General features: G+C 44.1%; 3 protein-coding genes across 3 annotated transcripts in view; 1 reads left to right on the top strand and 2 right to left on the bottom strand.

The window, feature by feature from the left end:
• LOC114030978 (zinc finger protein 2 homolog) overlaps window positions 1–18,730 on the bottom strand; it is a 252,552-nt gene that overhangs the window by 98,424 nt on the left and 135,398 nt on the right. The gene's annotated exons all lie outside the window — the stretch shown is intronic.
• LOC114030961 (zinc finger protein 239-like) lies at window positions 3–16,631 on the bottom strand (the record flags this gene model as incomplete). The annotated part of the gene is made up of 3 exons (XM_027845921.1): window positions 16,584–16,631; window positions 4,864–4,985; window positions 3–953 (listed from the first exon to the last, which is right to left on the bottom strand). A coding segment is annotated over exon 3 (783 nt), but the record flags the coding sequence as incomplete, so codon positions are not given.
• LOC114030980 (olfactory receptor 49-like) lies at window positions 16,461–17,465 on the top strand. Its single transcript, XM_027845951.1, has one exon. The coding sequence runs from the start codon at window positions 16,461–16,463 to the stop codon at window positions 17,430–17,432; it is 972 nt and encodes a 323-aa protein (XP_027701752.1). The 3' UTR covers window positions 17,433–17,465.

Below are 18,730 nucleotides of genomic sequence, written 5' to 3'. Positions count from 1 at the left end.
AGAGAAGAACTTAGGGTGAAGGCTTTCTCACACTGATTACATTTATAAGGCTTCTCTCCAGTATGAATCTTCTGATGTACCTTCAGGTTTGACCTTCGACTAAAGGCTTTCCCACACTCATTACATTTATAGGGCTTTTCTCCAGTATGAATTCTCTGGTGTTTGAAAAGGGTTGAGCTCTGACCAAAGACTTTCTCACATTTGTTACATTTATAAGGCTTCTCTCCATCATGAATCTTCTGATGTACTTTAAAGTTTGACATCTGACTGAAGGCTTTTCCACACTCATTACATGTATAAGGCTTCTCTCCAGTATGAGTCATCTGATGTACAATAAGGGCAGAACTCTCAATGAAGGCTTTCCCACACTCATCACACTTGTATGGCTTCTCTCCAGTGTGAATTCTCTGGTGTTTGATAAGGATTGAATTTTGAGTGAAGGCCTTCCCACATTCCTTACATTTATAAGGCTTCTCCCCAGTATGAATTCTCTGATGATTAACAAGGGTTGAGTTTTTATTGAAGACTTTCCCACATTCCTTACATGTATAAGGCTTCTCTCCAGTATGAATCTTCTGATGTTGAATAAATCTTGAGTTGTGAGTAAATGTTAGCCCACATTCATGACATTTATAAGCCTTCTCAACAGCATGGTTCTTTTGATTTTCAGTAAAATGTGAAGATTTAGTGTAAGCTTTGCCATGTTCCTTATGTTCATTTATTTTGTCTCTATTTTGAATCTTCTGATGTTTGGTCATTTTTCTCACCTTCTTCTCCTTCTTCATCTGACTCTTTACCTGGCTCTTACTTTCCCAACAATCCTCAGAAGTAGAGTATCAATGATCAGCACTGCTTCCAATTTTCTTTCACAATTTTCACTCTATATGATGATTCTTCTTCTGGAATGGTCTCTTTTGAAGATTCCTCTGTGCTCTTTATCCTAGGCTCCAAATCTGAAAGACAGTAATATACAGTACAAATGTTCCCATTTCTCTCAGCTTTGAGAAAGGAAACTCTGGATAAAGTAACATAACTGAAAATGGTGCACAGAGAAAGATAGCTCATTATGGAATAATTTTAAAAACCTTTTTAGTTTCTCTAGAAATAATATATTTCCTAGTCTAATAATTCTTTCCAGACTTTTCCCTATTTGAAAATATGTAGAAATAAACGATCACAAGCCTTTCCTAAAATAGGTAAAGGTTAAAAATCAATCCTTGAACAAAGGTCATCTCTTACGTCTTTAAAAATCATTGCATTCTTCATCCTTTAATGGACTGTGCTAAGACAGCTCAAATCTCTCTTCATAAGGGAATATAGGAATTGATCAGAGGGAAGAGGTCATCTTGGATCTGGAGGAGGTCCAGAACAATCAAGGGAATTGGTCCCTTCAAACCTGGGCTCAGCTCAAGACTCCCAGAATTCCTTGTCCATCCCTTTCCTGGTTATCTTCTCACAGTAGCCATGTACCCCCATCACTGAGAGCTCCCACCTCTTCCTCTTAGTGAATTCCTCTCTGTAATCTCCATTTAAGGAAGTGCCCAACCATGATCATGATGCCTCTATTTACTTTGACACCTTGCCTCCACCTGGGCACTCCTTTCTCTACTTTCCAGCAACTTTTTTATATGTTAACATTCTTTGTGAGAATGTAAGCTTCTTGAAGGCAAGGAATGCTTTCTTTTTGCTTATGTTTGTATTCTCAGTGCAAAGTATTTGTAGTCTCAGTGCCTCACAATTACCAAATGTTTTATGAATCTATCAATAAAGGGAGAAACAGAGTAATGACTATTATTTTGGCCCATTAACCCAAAAATGTATTTTAACATGACTTGTCACAAGATAAATGTTACTACAGATAGTTGTGGGCAGAGGGACATCTCTGAGGGTATAGGGGTAGGATGGGGTAGACCATACCAGTTTATATAGTTCTCTGTCCACTAGAATTTGCTTTGATATAGAATGATACTAGATTTAAAAATTGTTTCTGTCATGGCAGATGTGTTTAAAATACAAAGCACTTTTCCCCTACCTCCCTTTCTCACTAATATCTGAAATGTTTATGGGGTTTTATGTTTTACCAAGCATCTTTCTTTATTTGACCATGGTAACAACCATGGGATCAGTAAAGACATCTCTAATTTACAAGGTTCAGAGCTTCAGGGTCTTGCCCATGGTCACAAGGTGAGTTAACAATAGATAACATTTATTTGGCACTTTCTGTATACAAAGGGCTCTCTCCCTAAGACTCCAGGATGTGGTGGTCATTGTTACCCATCCCATTTTCCATGAAACACTTATCTGAACTTGTTTTCTTCTCCAACCTACAGCTACTTTCCATACCACCCACCCATAATTTATTTCTGAACTATAGGGTGCCAGAGAGATAGAAATATGGCAGTAGGAGCCCAGGAGAAATACAGTAAAAGACATTTATCACAATCATTCTATCCAAAGGCTTCTTGTGGCATTACCTCTTACTGAATAGACATTCCAGTAATTTGGGTGGTCAACAGAGCAGGATACTGGATCAGCAAAGGTTCAAGAGATTTTTTCAGTGATCAGATTATGTACTGGGCTACCCACGGAGGCAGTGTAGAGAGAAAAGAGGAAAAGCCAGGACAGGACTCTGAGAGACACCACCATTAAGTGGTCATGACACGGATGACAATTCAGTAAAAAAGGGGGCAGGGAAGGAGGGGAAATGGAACAAGCATTTATTAAGCACCTACTATGTGTCAGGCACTGTGCTAAGTAAGCTTTTATTGACATTATCTCATTTGATCCTCACAACAACCCAGGGAGGTAGGTGCTATTATGTTCTCCATTTACAGTTGAGGACCCTGAGGCAGACAGAGGTTAAGCAACTTGCACAGGATCATACAACTGATAAGTGTCTAAGATCGGATTTGACTCCAGGGCCAGGGTCACCCAGCTGCTACACTAGAAGGATGGCGAGCCAGATCAGAGGGAAATCAAAAGAAAATGGTGTCACAGAAACACTGAACAGAGAACATGTGTGCCCTGAGAGTAAAGTCCATCACCACAAATACTACAGAGAGGTCAAGAATGAGGACTAAGAAAAATGCCATTAATATTATCAATTAAATAGACTGTTGCTAACTTTGGAGAGTGAGGAAAGATCAAGCAAGAGAGTGCACAGAGGGTTCAGAAAGCTCAGAGCATCACGTAAATGGAGACGTGGAAGGGGCCTCAGCCTTGGGCGACAGTTAACAGATACGACTTTCCATTGTCACATGTCCAAGAAGCTGCCTCTAAATGACTCTTCTAAGGGGGAACCCCTTCCTCTTCTTCAACTTTAGGAAGGTTTTCTTAAAACAACCCTCTTTGCCCCCTTGCAAGTTCCAAGCTTTGCTCCTGACTCTGTCTCCTACAACCAAAGTCAACAAACAGAAACTTTCTTCCGCACGACAGCCCTTTCCATAGTGAAGGCAATTTTTATTCCCCCACATCCTTGAGACCTCGAATGCTCACAGGAGTCAAGGCTGCTCAGCATCCTGGTGCCCTCTTCTGGGCACTCCAGCTTATCTCTGTCCCTGTAGGCACAGCGCCCAGAACTGAACACCAGACCTAGACAAGATCAGACGCAGGCAGAGGACATGGCCTGATCTCTCCCTAGGGCTGGAAGTGTGGTCAGCTTTTCTGCCTCATATTTCACACCGTTGATCCCTAGAAGCCTGCACTCCCAGATAGTTGGAGGAATGCTTGCTGTTTTATGTCCTGTGGAATTCCACCCAATTCTCTAGCATGTGCTAATCCTTTTGGATCCTGAATGTCATCCAATGTTAGCCATGCTCCCAACTTTGTATCTTCTGCAAGTTCATTTAACATACCATATCTCCCTTTATCCAAGTCACTATCAGAAAAGTCACAGAACAAACACAAACAAAAAAAAAAGGGTGGAAAGTGTGACTGAAACATTTTAAAGCGCAAAAGGGAACAGAAAAAAATCCAGAAAGAAACACATATAACACATTGAGGCATTTTTTGATACAAAAAGTCCAGAGACAAACACAGCTATAGATAACTAAACATTTTTTTTAGGTACAGAAGGAAACAAAAGGAAGTCCAGATGGATATATAGTCATCAAAACTGAGGCATGTTTTAGTTATAGAAAGGAACAGAAGTAAGTCCAGATAGAAACAATGATGTAGAAACTGGCATTCTTTGTAATACAGAAAGGAAGATAAGTAAGTCCAGAGAAACACAGCTATAGAAACAAAGGCATTTTTAACGTGCAGAAGTACATCAAAACAGACACAGAGCCATGGAACTGAGGCAATTTGATGAATATATATATAGATATAGATATAGATATATATATAGAGAGAGGAAGTAAAGGATGTTGAGATAGAAACACAGCCATAGAAACTGAAGCATGCTTTTTAGATACAGAGGGGAACAGAATGAAGTCCAAACAGAAAGACAGTTCTAGGATTGAAGCATTTTTTAGGTAAAGAAAAGAAGAAGTCCAGGGAGAAATCTGGCCAGATAAATTGAGGCATTTTTTGCAGACAGAAAAACATAGCTGTAGATATTGAAGGATTGTTTTAATGCAGAAGAGAGCTGAAAAATTTCCAGATGGAAACACAGCCAAAAAAAATTGAATCTCCACCCCCTCAGAATAGAACAGAAGGAAATTCAGGCAGAAATACAGCCAAAGAAATTGAAGCATCGTTTTAGGTACAGAAGGAAGTCCCAAGAGAAATACAGCAGAAACACTGAAGTTTCTTAAGCAGAGAAAGGCACGGAATCAATTCCAGACAGACGGTTCTGAAAGATACATGATGACTCTCTCATCCTGGTGTTGGCAGTTCGGAAAGGAAGGGAACCTTTGGTACCTTTCCTTGTGGAAGCTCCTCCCTCCAATGGCTTCTCCAGTTCCCCAATATTGGGGATTATCTCTAGAGGGTGAATCTGGACGAGACATGGGAACCTGAAAGCATCTGGTCAACAGGAGGGCCTGTGGGATGGAAAAAGGAAGTGGGGAGAGAGCCCTGAGGGGGACCCAGGAGAAGTCTCCAGTGCCAACATCCAGAAAGAACAGGCTGAGTTCATGACCCCCGTGGGATGGGGCTCTGGCCCCTCCCTCTTATTCAATCTGTGCACCAAGGCTTCTGGTTTCCAAATCCTTCCAGTCAATTTCATAAGCAAGATTAAGTACGAAACTGAAGCACCTGCTGTGTGAACAGGGCAGTGCTACAGACAGCAGCTTAGACAGGCTTCTGACCTCCCGGGCCAGCCTCAAACTGGACCTCAGTGCAGAGGAATCAATAATAGAAACAAGACTGTCCCCGAGGTTACTCACCATCAATGCCTGGGATCCTGGTATTCTCGATCGGGTTTCTCCAACAGAGGAGATCTCAGACATCCTCTTGGGGTTCTACTCTCACAAGCCTGGGAAGTCTGAGTCACCGAAGCATCTAAATTGAAACCCGTCCAGTTCACACCCCAAGCTCCTCCCTGGCATTCAGGTTCTCAAGCACTAAGGGAACTTTCCTTCAAAAGGGGCAGTTCACACAGTAACAGCCACGTTGTGCGACGACTAACGTTGACAGACTTGGCCCTTCTCAGCAATGCAAGATCTAAGACATCTCCAAAGGCCTCGTGATGGGAAATGCTGTCCACACCCAGAGAAAGAACCGTGGAGTCTGAACGCAGATCGGGGCAGACTATGTTCTCTTTTTGTTGTTTGTTTTTCATGGTTTTTCCCTTTGTTCTGTTTCTTCTTTCACAATATGACTAATGTGGAAATATGTTTAACATGATTGCACAAGTATGACCTATATCAGATTGCTTTTTGTCTTGGGGAGGGAAGGAGTAAGAGGAGGGATGGAGAAAAATCTGGAATTCAAAATCTTATAAAAAATGAATGTAGAAAACTATCTTTACATGTAATTGGAAAAAATAAAATACTATTTACAAAAACAAAGACAAAACAAAAGGGGTGGCTCATAGATGCAGAGAAATTGAGCCCTAGTATGGAGAGGACACACACTCATACATCTACAAGTCTAGGGGTGGGATCAAAGAAATAAAGAAGGATCTGATTCCCTAGGATTTCTAGGAGGGCCTTATAATTCCCAGAACTGACTGTTAACCACTTGAATTCACCCTTATTGGCAATGGTAAAAAGCCTCAGAATTTCCAGAATGGATGTGGACAGCAGATTGCAGATCATCTCCTATAAAATCAGCCAAGAATCAGAAACTGGGGGGCTCAAGTTTCAAACTGTGCCATTGACACCTCGTGTTCTGGGTGATTGGGAAAGGCTTCTTTTAGAAGAAAGAATTTTAGCTGGGCCTTAGAAAGCCAAGGGAAAGCAGGAATTGGAGACAAGGAGGAAGACAATTCCAGGCCAGAGGGATAGATAGTGAGTAAAGTGCATGATTTAGAGATTTAGAGACACAGCCTAATGTCAAAAGGCTGGAAAAGTGCGGGGGGGCTGAAAGGTTGTGAAGGGCTTCGAATGTCAATATTTAAGTCTTGAGGTGACACGCAAGCACTGGACTTTATTGAAGAGGAGGGTGACATGGGCAGATGTGAATATCTCAGGCGAGTAGAAGATGGACAGGAGGAGGGAGAGACTGGAGGCCAGCAGACCAGCCAGCGGCTACCGCAACAGCTCAGGCAGGAGGTGACCGAGGCCTGCACCAGGCAAGGTCAGATGTAAAGAGAGTTTAAGAGGGTGGGTTCTAAAGGGCACGGCAACTTACTGAACTGCAGGGTGGCAGGGAGAAGACTGAGCAAAAGGAAGCGGCAATGACACTTAGGCTGTAGGCCTACCTCTTGGAAATATCCCAAAGCCTGAAAGCCACCTTCAGTATCTACCACACTCCCCCCCAACCCCCATGATTTTACTATCACAAAAGAAAACTCAGAGGACTCTGAATAGTTCTGGGAACTTAAATCCTTTTCTTTATCCAAAGGCAAAAAGCTGGAGCTTAACAAATATTAACTGATAAAGAAGTTCCCATGCCTTGTGTCTTAGTGTAACCTCCCTCCCAATAAAGTACTTATATTTTTTCCTTTGTAACAATTTGAGCACCTTTTATAATAAATCTGTTTTCCCAACTTTCTGCCCAGCCAGATCCTACCTGCTGCACCTTACACATCTTACCCCAAACTGCTTTGTACTCTCTCTGGGTCATGAAGCTCAGGAGGCTATAGAAATAGATTGTATTTATACATGTCAGATATTGTGTATATATGCACACACTTACAGATACATGTTCACTCATGTATCTGTCACCAGTGAACCTGTGGAACACCCCTGTGCATCCCTAAATGAGGGGGTGTGCCCATCTGTCTGCATCCTATGTATGCTGTGCTGTCTTCTGGGCAGTGGCTAGCAAGGACCCAGGTCAAACTGTTAAACAGACAGTAGGTGACGAGAGACTGGAGGTTGGGAGAGAAGTCGGAGCTGGACAGGTACATCTGAGAGAAGTCACCTGAGCAGAGAGAACAACCGAAAACATGGGAACCACGAGCTCTCCGGGTGAAACGGGAGAAGGGAGAGGCTGCCCTTATCTAGCCTTTCTTTCCCTGCCAGTAGAGAAAACAGCCAGCAGCCCCCAGAACTGCCTGGAAACTCTAAAACATCCACTTAGTTTGAACCCTTCCTTCTTTAGGACAGCTCTAACTGAGACAACAAGCATTTATTACAAGCCTAGGACTAGGGATACAAATTAAAAACAGTCCCTGCAGAGACTTTACAACCAAACAAGAGATGTAGAGGATTATGGGAAGTAAAATAGATGATTCTGATTATATGCAATTTAAAGGCTTTCACACAAACAAAACTAATGCAGCCATACTTAGAAGGAAAATAGGGGGGAAATGTGTAGCAAGTTTCTCTAATAAAGGCCTCATTTCTCAAATATGTAGGGAACAGAACCAAATTTATAAAAATAAGAGCCATTTCCAGTTGATAAATGGCCAAAGGATAGAAACTGACAATTTTTGGAAGAAACCAAAGCTATCAATGGTCATGTGAAAAAAAAAAATGCTATAAATCACCACGGATGAGAGAAATGCGAATTAAAACCACTCTGAGATACAACCTCACAACTATCAAATTGGCTTACATGACAGAAAAAGAAAATGACAAATGCTGGAGGGGATATGGAAAAGCAGGGACACTGGTGTACTGTTGTCGAAACTGTAAATTAGTCCAACCATTCTATAGAATATAGCCCAAAGGGCTATAAAACTGTGCATTTCCTTTGATCGAGCAACACCATCACTAGATCTATATCCCAAAGAGATCAAAGCAAAGGGGAAAAGGACCTATTTGTACAAAAATATAGCAGCTCTTTTTGTGGTGGCAAAGAAATGGAAATGAAGGGCATGGCCATCATTTGGGGAATGGCTAAACCAGCTGTGATATTGTGTTATATGAAATAATGAACTGCTACAAAGTGAAGTGAGCAGAATTACCAGAACATTGTACACAATAACAGCAATATTGGAAGGCTGATTATCTGTGAAAGACTCAGCTACTCTGATCACGACAAAAACCCACAGTGAAAAATGCTATCTGGAGAGAGGAAGGATGAACTCTGAATGCAGACTGAGTTTTTAAAACTTCATTTTTAGTATTTTGTTTTGTGTTTCTTTTACAACATGGTTAATACAGGACTCCCCTCATGGATTTCTGCCTTGTGGTGGGCAGAGGGGCTTTAGTAGCTCAATGAAACTATGAGCTAGGTGGGGCAGTTACCCAAGACAGACAGGTCACAGTGGAGAGTTCTTACAAAAGGTAATCCAGCATTTTTGCCAGAAAACCCCATGGATGGTATTAAAATGCTAAAAGATACGTCCATGGGGTCATGACACATCAGATATGACTGAATGACTGAACAACAACATCATATGGAAATGTTTTACACAACCTCACATGTGTAATCAAAAATCTAAGTGCTTGCATTCTCAAGAAGGACGGAGACACCAACGATGGAGAAATTTGGAACTCAAATTTTTTCCAAAAAAAAAAAAAAATAGTTAAAAACAATTTTACAAGTAATTGGGAAATATTTAGTGAAACAAATAAAAAAAAAAACTCCTATTCTTGGAAGAGCTAACTCTCTAAAAAGAGAAGACTATATACAAAAGGGAGCTGAAAATCTGGGGAGGTGTTGGCGGGGAGAGAGCACAAAGGTACCTGGGAGGTTAGTACTGTGAGGTATGAAAACTGTCTCATCTCCCTTTCTTTCCTGTCACTAGCATCTCCTACTATTGACCTCTCTGACTTCCTTTACATTCCCACTAAAATCCCACTTCTACAGGAAGCTTTCCCTAAACCCTCTGAACTCTAGCGACTTCCCTCTTCTAGTTATTTCTGACTTAACTATTGATGACAGAAATGCAAATTAAAACAACTCTGAGCTACCACTACACATTTATCAGATTGGCTAATATGACAGAAAAGGAAAATGACCAATGTTGGAGGGGATGCAGGAAAATTAAAACACTAATGCACTGTTGGTAAAATTGTACAACTGCTCCATTCTTTGCAGCAATTTGGAACTATGCCCAAAGGGCTATAAAACCATGCGTACCTTTTGACCAAGCAATACCACTACTAGGACTGCATCCAAAAGTGACTGAAAAAGAAACAAAAAAAGGAAAAGGTCTCACATGTACAAAAATATTTACAGCAGCTCTTTTACCAGGGCAAAGAATTGGAAATTGAGGGGATGCCCATCAACTGGGGAATGGCTGAACAAATTGTTGCACATGATTGTGATGGAATACTATTGTGCTATAAGAAATGATAAGTAGTATGCTCTCAGAAAACACTGGAAAGTTTTACATGAACTGATGCAAAATGAAATGAGCATTGTACACAGTAACAACAACACTGTATAATGATCTACTGTGAATAATTTAGCTATTCTCAGCAATACAATGATCCAAGACAATTTTGAAGTATTTATGATGAAAGGTGTTGTCTATCTCCAGAGAAAGAACTGGTGAAGCCTGAATGCCGACTGAAGACACTTTTTCTTTACTTTCTTTATTTTTCTTGTTTTTTTGTCTGTGTTTTTTCCACAGCATTACTTACATGCAAGTATATTTTGCACGGCTATACATGTATAACCTATGTTGAATTGTTTGCCTTTTCAACAGAGAGGAGAGAGGGAGAGGATCTGGAACTCAAAATCTGAAAAAAGAGGGGCAGCTAGGTGGCGCAGTGGATAGAGCACCAGCCCTGGATTCAGGAGGACCTAATCCGGCCTCAGACACATAACACTTACTAGCTGTGTGACCCTGGGCAAGTCACTTAACCCCATTGCCTAACCAAAAAAAAAATAATAATAATAATTTGAAAAAAGAATGTTAAAATTGTTTTTACATGTAAATGGGAAAAAATAAAATGTTAAATTAAAATATTTTAAAATTATTTCCAATTTGTTCTATATATGGTTTGCTTTGTATGTATTTGTTTGCATTTGTCTTTCCCATTAGACTGCTCTTTGAAGTCAGGGACTGTCTTTTGCCTTTTTTTGTATCCCCAGCACTTAGCACAGTGCCTGGCACACAGTAATGTTCATATGAATGTTAACTATTATTATCTCCTTGCTTTATTCAACAACAGCTGATTAATTCTGAAGACAGCCCTTATAGAAAGAGAAGTTAGGAGAAGAGTTGGTCTTAATAGGGACAAAATCATGAGCTCCGTCTAGGATGTGTTGGGTTGGAGATGCCCATGAGGTCAATTCCATATGTCCCACTGGTAACTGCTGATGTGAAACTGAAGCTAAGAACAGACTGGGGCTGGATACTGTAGCATACTGAATTAGCAGATATCCGCAAAAAGAGGATAACTGATACCAGGACAGCTGATGAGGTTCAACAGTAAAAAATAGTGAGAAGACAAGAGGGTCCCAGACAGAGCCTCTCAGACACGTGAAGAGTTAGCACGCAAGACTTAGATGATGACCCAACAGAGAAGACTTGAGAAGGAATGGCCAGTTAGGCAGAACCACCAGAAGGCAGTGTTGTTAAAGTCTAGGCAGGAAGCAATGCACGGGGAGTGGGTGTTGGGTAGCATCCAAGGCTATGGAAAATTCCAGCAGGATGATGGATGACAGACACTTTTGGATTTCGAAACACTAATTTTGGTGGCCAAAAAGAAAGTGGTTGTATTTGAGTGGTGGGCATGGAAGCCTTATTCCATGAAGTGGGAGGAAAGTGCAGTTTTTAATAGGAATTTGAAAATAAAAGGGAAAAGACTGAAACCTTAGATGGTGGTGGAGTCAAGTGAAAGTTTCATTTTTTTTATGATGTGAGAGATTTGGGTATGAATGTAGAAGCCAAAATTGGTCTCCCCTCCCCTCCATCCCAGCTTCTTACTACTAAGGTTCTTCCAACATTAGATACTTACTAGCTATATGACCCTGAGTATAGTACTAATAATCACAATAGTAATAGTAGTGGTGGTGATAGTAGTAGTAGTAGTAATAGTAGTGGTAGTAGTAGCAGTAGTAAAAATAATAATGAAGGTAGTATTTATCAATCAGTAAATAAGCATTTATTAAGTGCCTACTATATGCCAGGAACTGTGCTAGGTGCTGGCAAATACAAAAGGAGGCAAAAGACAGTCCCTGCCTTCAAGGAACTTACAATTTAATAGGGGGGACTACATACAAATGTACACAAAGCAAACATACATATGTGTATGTGTGCACATAGTGCTTACTATGTGCCAGTCACTGGACCTGTCTGCTCGTTTCCTCGCCTCCCCCAGGACTGTGAGGATGAAATGAGGTAACATCTGGAAAACGTGTTGAGCACAGGACCTGACACATAGTGCTTACAGAATGCTTCTCCCCTTTCCCTTCCCTCTCTGAGATTCTGGGACCCCTTTCTACCCACAGTGCTTTGGTTTCTGCTGTGAGTTGTGACAGTGTGATGAATCACGGACTTGCCATTGGTAATGCTCCTGACCCTTTCAGGGGCTCAGTCTTCTTTAGAACACGAGGGGATTGAACGAATTCCAAAGCCGCTTGTAAGGCCCTGCTCCCGTGCACAGCAGCTCTGCTTGGGCTCTTGTGTTCTTAGGCAAGGTAGTTCCCCTTGATGGGCCTTCTGACTCTTCTCTGAAAGAGGAGTGCTTTGGACTGGCAGTTCTCTCGTGTCCCATCCAAATCTAAGGATCTATGACTGTCTAGGGTCCAGGAAGGATAGCTCTTAGACCAGCTCCTCATGGATTTACGTCTGGAAAGGACCTTAGAAGTCACCGATTCCAACCCAAACATTCTCACACACAAAAAACAAGCCCCAGGTTGGTGACATGATTTGTCCTAAGTCACACAGGCAACAAGACATAAGCATCCCCTTCTTGACTTTGGGGGTCACTGTGGAAGAACTTTCTGGCTTGCTTCCTAATATAATCCAGGACCCTCCTCCTCATGAAGAAGCCCAGTCCTGCTCTGCTCATTACTCCACCTGAAATGTCTGGACTTGAATCCAGGGCCCACCCAGGAGAGGCATGGACTAGGCAGGATCAGTCTCAAGTCATCTCAAGTTGGAGATATGGTTGACAAGTGGTTCTCCAGACTGCTTAAGGACCACCAAGAAGAAGAGGAGCAGGACCAAAGTCAAGGAAAGAAGTTAAAAAGAATTTTAAAAGATGAAATACAATCCTAGAGGAGTAAGGAGTAGCCCTGAAGAGTTATACTCAAAATGGATAAGAAGAAGTTGCTGGCAAGATCAGTAAGGTAAATAAGAAAAGTCAAGTTGAGAAATCAGAGAGTAAAGCAAATTGATAACAGGGGTGTCAGAGTGGCTCGAACTGATGTGTATGGAGATGTGTGCGGCTGTAAGGAATGGACACTTGAATGGGATTGCCAAGATATTAAAAGGTGATGACTGACGTAAACCTCACAACCAGGCATTTAGGGTTAAGGTATAGGCCTCAAAGTAACTTTTTAAAAGGACAAAAAATCTCAACCATTATAAAGAATAGAGAAAATCATGTGGAGCCTTGCATTGCGTATACTAGGGTTATGTTTTGTCTACAGCCAAGTGACTGATGTTCCAAACGTAGGCTGACTTCCTGGAGGAATATCTCTCTCCTTAGTCCAGGTGATGGGGAACAATGAAATTATAAATGAAACAGAAACAATGAGATTTTAACGGGAAACCTTTCTTCCAAGTGCAGAGAAGGGGGCTTTAAACACAGTAGGAAAGTCATGGCTGCTTGTTGAATTGACATGGCGACTGTGCCTGAGCACCACGGAGGAGATCAAAACAACAACACATACCCCCTCCGCCCCCAGGCTCAGGGCCAGAGCAAGTTCTCCTCACAGAAAGTTCAGAGGCAGCAATCTAATTAAACTCTTGGGGGTCATTAAAAGTTTGGAAGTTTCCCAGGTCCCCGTTGCCTAAGTTGGTCACAAGAGACATTTCGGTGCAGGAGCTCAGAGGGGAGGTTGGGGACAGCAGAGGGAAGACACAGGATGTCCTCTCTGGTCCTCATGAGTGAGGATGGAGTAACAGGAACTCTAAATGTAGCCCTGGGTTAGAGCCATCCTGCCCCGGAGTCCACCACCCTTCACCAAGGTAATAGTAAGTCCTCCCTCTTCTCTGGGTCTCTGTCCACATTTCCCTCTCTGTCTCTCTCCCTCTCAGTCTCTCTCTCTCTTTCCCTTTTGCTCTATCCCTCCATGGCCTTTTCCAAATCTGACACCGGGAAAAAGGCTCTGGGCCCTTGTGGCAAGGGAGCCCCAATGTCACCCATATCTGCTCCTGGGAATGGTGGCCACACGGAGGATCAGTCCACTGTGGACTCTATTGGACGAAGTGGGCTTAAGAGGCAAGAGCAATGATGGAGGTTAGACATCAGAGGTTTGACCCTCAGCCTCCTTATCAATCACTGAGTTCAACTTGTTCATTTTTCAGATGAGGAAACTGAGGCAAAAAAAGGGGAAAGCACTTCGCCAAGGTCACACAGAGGACATGTCAGAGCTGGGGTTTAAGCTCCTCACCAGGCCCACCTAGCTGAGTCAGAACAGCTGGGATGGGAGATGTCTGCAATGGAGGAAAGGGTCTGTGAGGCATCTATGGATGCATCTAGCCGTTGTAGTAGACGAGAGTGCTGGGCCTGGAGTCAGGGACAGCTGAGTTTAAATTTGGCCTCAGATACTTACTGTCTGTTTGACCTTGGGCATGTCACTTAACTTCTGCCTGACTCTGTTTCCTCATGTATAAAATGAGGAAAATAATAGCACCTTTTTCCTGGAGTTGTTGTGAGGATCAAATGAGACAGTACTTGTATAGTGCCACCAACATATTTATCACTTAATAAATGCCTGTTTCCTCCTTGCTTTCTTTCTTTCTTTCTTTCCTTCCCCCCTTCCTCCGTATTCTGTTCCAGGTTCTGTGAGGTCAGGAGAGAGTCCCCTGGTCCTCGGAGTCTCTGCTGACAGTAGCTACAAATCACAGATTTGTACATTATGAAGGGAACCTCAGAGGTCACTTGATGGCCCCTTTCCCTGGGCTGCACCACAGCCTGGCATTATGGACTCTCCAAGTCGGAAGGGATCTGAGAACTCACTGGGTCCAAAAGCCTCCTTACGTAACATTAATACAACACCAGAACTACTTAGGGTAACAGAGGGAGCTCTGGGGGCTGGCTGCTTCAGGGCAGTCCACTGCCCCCTCTGGGCTTCAGGTCCATCATCACACAATATCCAAGTTGGAAGGGACCTCATCAGGGATCCGCCAAGAGAGCCCCCTGAAAGGTCTTTGCTCAAAGACCTCCAAGTGAGGGGGACCCCTGGGAAAGCTGTGGGGGCCATACAGAGCATTGCTGGGGAGTTCTGTCCCTGACACTCACTTGCTGGCTGGTTCTGGATGGGGCACTGAAAAATGGGGACCATAACATTATTGTAGCAGGCCATTGAAGACTGCTGTATGGTGCCATATGCCTGGCCAGAACCCCTGGAATTTCAAGCAGTCTGCCTGCCTGGCTCCAGGACTGGCCACCCAGGAGGGAGACGGGTGGGAGGCTCAGCCAGGGCTGGGCTGGATGTCATTCAGGGCCCTTTCAGTGCCACCAGCAGGGTCTCTCAGGGCCCAGGATATGCTGATTTAGCACAGGACATCTGACAAAGCAAGAATGGGACAACAGACTGACCTCTAAGGACATTGGTCTCATTCTCTGAGGAGGCAGGAAACAGGTACAAGGGCCAGGGTCCAGCCTCACCACCAACACTGTCAGCTTCCTCCTTTGCTCCCATGGTCTATGAATGCCCTCCCTCCCGGGGGGGCTGTTGTGAAGGTGCTGTGAGCCCCCACAAAGTGTAGCCAGTGCTGTTTAACTGTGGGTTTCTTCCCCAGAGCAGGCAGGGGCCACCCCCAAAGTACTAGAACATTTTCTCCTCTCTAGTTCTCAATGTTACTGCCTATAAAGGAGGCCAGGAACAGTCTGAAAGAAATCTTTTCAGGGAGTTCGATCAGGGCTTGGCTTGTGAGAGGTGAGGAACATTCAGAGACAAAGCCCCCCCTAATTTTTTCAGAAAAGGAAGAGAGAAGGGCATGGTCACTCAGCAGGTCTGGAGCAGAGCTAGGGATCTGAGTCAAGCTACACACAGGACAAATCAAAGATGATCTCAGGCAAGAGGGTTATGGAGTTTCTTACAAGGTTTCTTACAAAATGAACTTGAAGGAAGCTAGGGAAGGCAAGAGGTTAGGTCCCCATAAGGGTTATTCCAGACATCTTTTCTCACTACACATTATGTCACCTGGCTCCCCCTCCCTCAGCTCCCCTCCATCCCAGTCCCTGCTATGGGCTTGGTCCCACTCACTCGTATCTATCTGTGCTCTGGACCACGTGGCTGGCCAGCTGCACGTGTTCCAGAGGGACCCTCCCAGTGTTCACAAGCTTGACTCCATGGATTCTATTACACGGCTGGTCCTCACATATGACATGCCATCTCTCTGCATCATGTGTGTAGACTATCTAAGCCCCTGGAATGCTCTCCCTACTCACCTCTGCCTATTAAAATCTTGGCTTCTTTCAAGGCTTAGCTCAAATCCACCTTCTGAGGGGGACTTCATGGACACCCTCCCAACTGCCAAAAGATCCTCTCTGAAAGTACTTTCCATTACCCAATACATGTATGACATACACACGCATACTTACAAACACATGTGTGGAGGCATGGCTATAGACACATGCATATACACATATATGTTTATCTTGTGCATGCCTAGCTATTAACACGTCTGCACAACTAGGGTGTAGATTCCTTGATGACAGGATGGCACTGCCCATTCTTTCCTGTTCCCTATAGTCTACCACAGCGCCTGGCACAGAGCACTTAATAAATGCTCCTAGAGAGACTTCTCCGGGTCTCTAAAGGTCCACCCATGCATAAGACTCTGTTTTGAGAGCCTCTGACCTCTTTATGCCCTCCCCCCCTTCCAGATGCCTCCAGGAGAGTGGAGTGAGCTGGGGAACCACTCCCAGGGCACTGAGTTCATTCTGCTTGGTATCACAGACCTTCGAGGCCTGCAGCTCCTGCTATTCACTGTTCTCCTGCCCACTTACCTCTTGACCCTGCTGGGCAACTTGTTCATTGTGGTCCTCTCCTTGGTGGATGGCCGTCTGCAAACCCCCATGTATTATCTCCTGAGGAATTTTTCCCTGCTGGAGATGGGCTTCACCTCCATCATCACTCCCCAGGTCCTCAGCCACCTCCTCACAGGCCATAAAACCATCTCCGCACCCAGATGCTTCTCCCAGATGGTCCTTTACTTCACCCTGGGCACTGTGGAGTCCTTCCTGTTGGCTGTAATGTCTGTGGACCGATACCTGGCTATCTGCTATCCCCTGAGGTACCCAGCCCTTATGACCAGCCAAACCTGCCTGGGGCTGGTGCTGGGCTGCTGGGCTGGAAGTTTCCTCTTCCTCTCAGGGCCTTGCATCTGGCTGCTCCTCCTGCCACTCTGTGGACCAAAGGTGCTCAATCACTTCTTCTGTGATAGCACCCCGCTGCTGGCTCTGGCATGCACCGACACCAGACTTCTGCAGCTGTTTGCCTTCTTGGTGGCTGTGTGCACCCTGGCCGGTGCCGTCACTGTGACAGTTGCATCCTACCTCTGCATCATCTGGACCCTCCTGCAGCTGTCCTCTGCCCAGGGCCGGCGCAAGGCCTTCTCCACCTGCTCCTCCCACATGCTGGTGGTCTCCATCACCTATAGCAGCTGCATAATCATGTACCTCCACCCAACCCAGATGGGACAGCTGGACCTCAACAAGGGAGTGGCCTTCTTCAACACCATTGTTGCCCCCCTGTTGAACCCTTTTGTCTACTGCCTGAGGAACAAGCTGGTGCAGCAGGTCAGCAGGGATGTGCTGGTCAAAGGAAGGGGGCCATCTAGGCACCTCAGAGTTTGACTGGGGGGCCCTGGGACCTTCTAGAGGGGTCAGAACATGGATGAAGAGGGAGATGGAAGATGATGGGGTAGGAGAAAAAGCAATGCCTTGAGAATCATAAGCCCTGTGTCTGAGGCTCAGCACTTACACTTAATAGCTCAGTGGTCTTGGACAACTCTCTTCTCTTTTCTAGGCTTCTATTTCACCCTCTGTGAAATCAAATAATTGAATAAGATGATGTCTAAGGTACCTTCCAACATAAACTTCCCATGACTCTCTTTGAGGACAAAACTTGTAAAGGAAGAGTAAGGTGAGGACAAGGAGAGAAAGAGAGACAGAGATAGACAGAGCAGTGAGAGGGGCAGGGCAGGAGATTGGAGGACAGAGAGATGATATAGATAAGAGAAACAAAGAAAATAAAAGAATATAGGGGGAAAAGTATGAGGGAAAAAAAGTGGATGAAGAGATGGAGTGGTAAAGGTAAGGGATGGAATGGAGAGATCAATAAAAGGAGAGACAGAAAGGCATGAAAGTGAGGTGGCTGGATGAGAGAAAGAGTGAGTAGAAGACAAGGTTGGGGGAGGAGGTACAGAAAAAAGGGCAAGAGAGAAAGGACAGCCAGGAGGGAACAAGTCAGCAGATGGGAGAGAGGTGAACCGCAGAATCCCAGAGGTCACCGAGGCCAAATGCTTCCTTTGACAAATTAGGTAACTGAGGTCCAGGGAGGTAAAGGGACTTCCCTGATGTCTCATAGCCAGTAAGAAGCAGAGTGGGGATATGTACCCTGGCCTCCTGAATTCTGTGCTAGTACACTGGGATACTGAATAGATGAAAGTGGTAGAATTTTGCAAATGATGACCACTACTGGGAGCCCGTAGGCTGATTATCAGGGTCACTTCTTGGAAAGGAATGGATGGATACCAAGTTACACAGCTGCTGAGAGCTGAAATGCTGGAATCACCAAAAAAGCTTCTCAACACAAACAGTATGGGCCCTAGATGCACAGAGTCCTGTACCCCCCTCTCATTAGAAGGCCAAGAAAGAGGGGGCTAGTTATAACTCACAATTTCAAAGTCAAAGTAGAAGTTCTCTGTATTTCAAAAAGTCTTGAGAAGCTCGAGCTCGGAGAAGCTTGAGCACTGTTGGGGTGTGATGGGAAGCTTCATACAATGCTAACCAAAGGAGATGCAGTGCCATAGCAGAGGAAGGATGTTCAACAAAGATATGCAGTGACCACATCTTGCTTTTTGAGCTGAGTGCATCTTTTCTGCCCCTGTGTTGGCCACCTATGGGCATCTGATCTAGCCTCAAGAAAGGAC

Source organism: Vombatus ursinus, unplaced genomic scaffold (genome assembly GCF_900497805.2).
Source record: "Vombatus ursinus unplaced genomic scaffold, bare-nosed wombat genome assembly UNPS02015030.1, whole genome shotgun sequence".
NCBI lineage: Eukaryota > Metazoa > Chordata > Mammalia > Diprotodontia > Vombatidae > Vombatus > Vombatus ursinus.
Note: the sequence above shows the minus strand (reverse complement) of the source record. Positions and strands in the feature narration are given on the sequence as shown.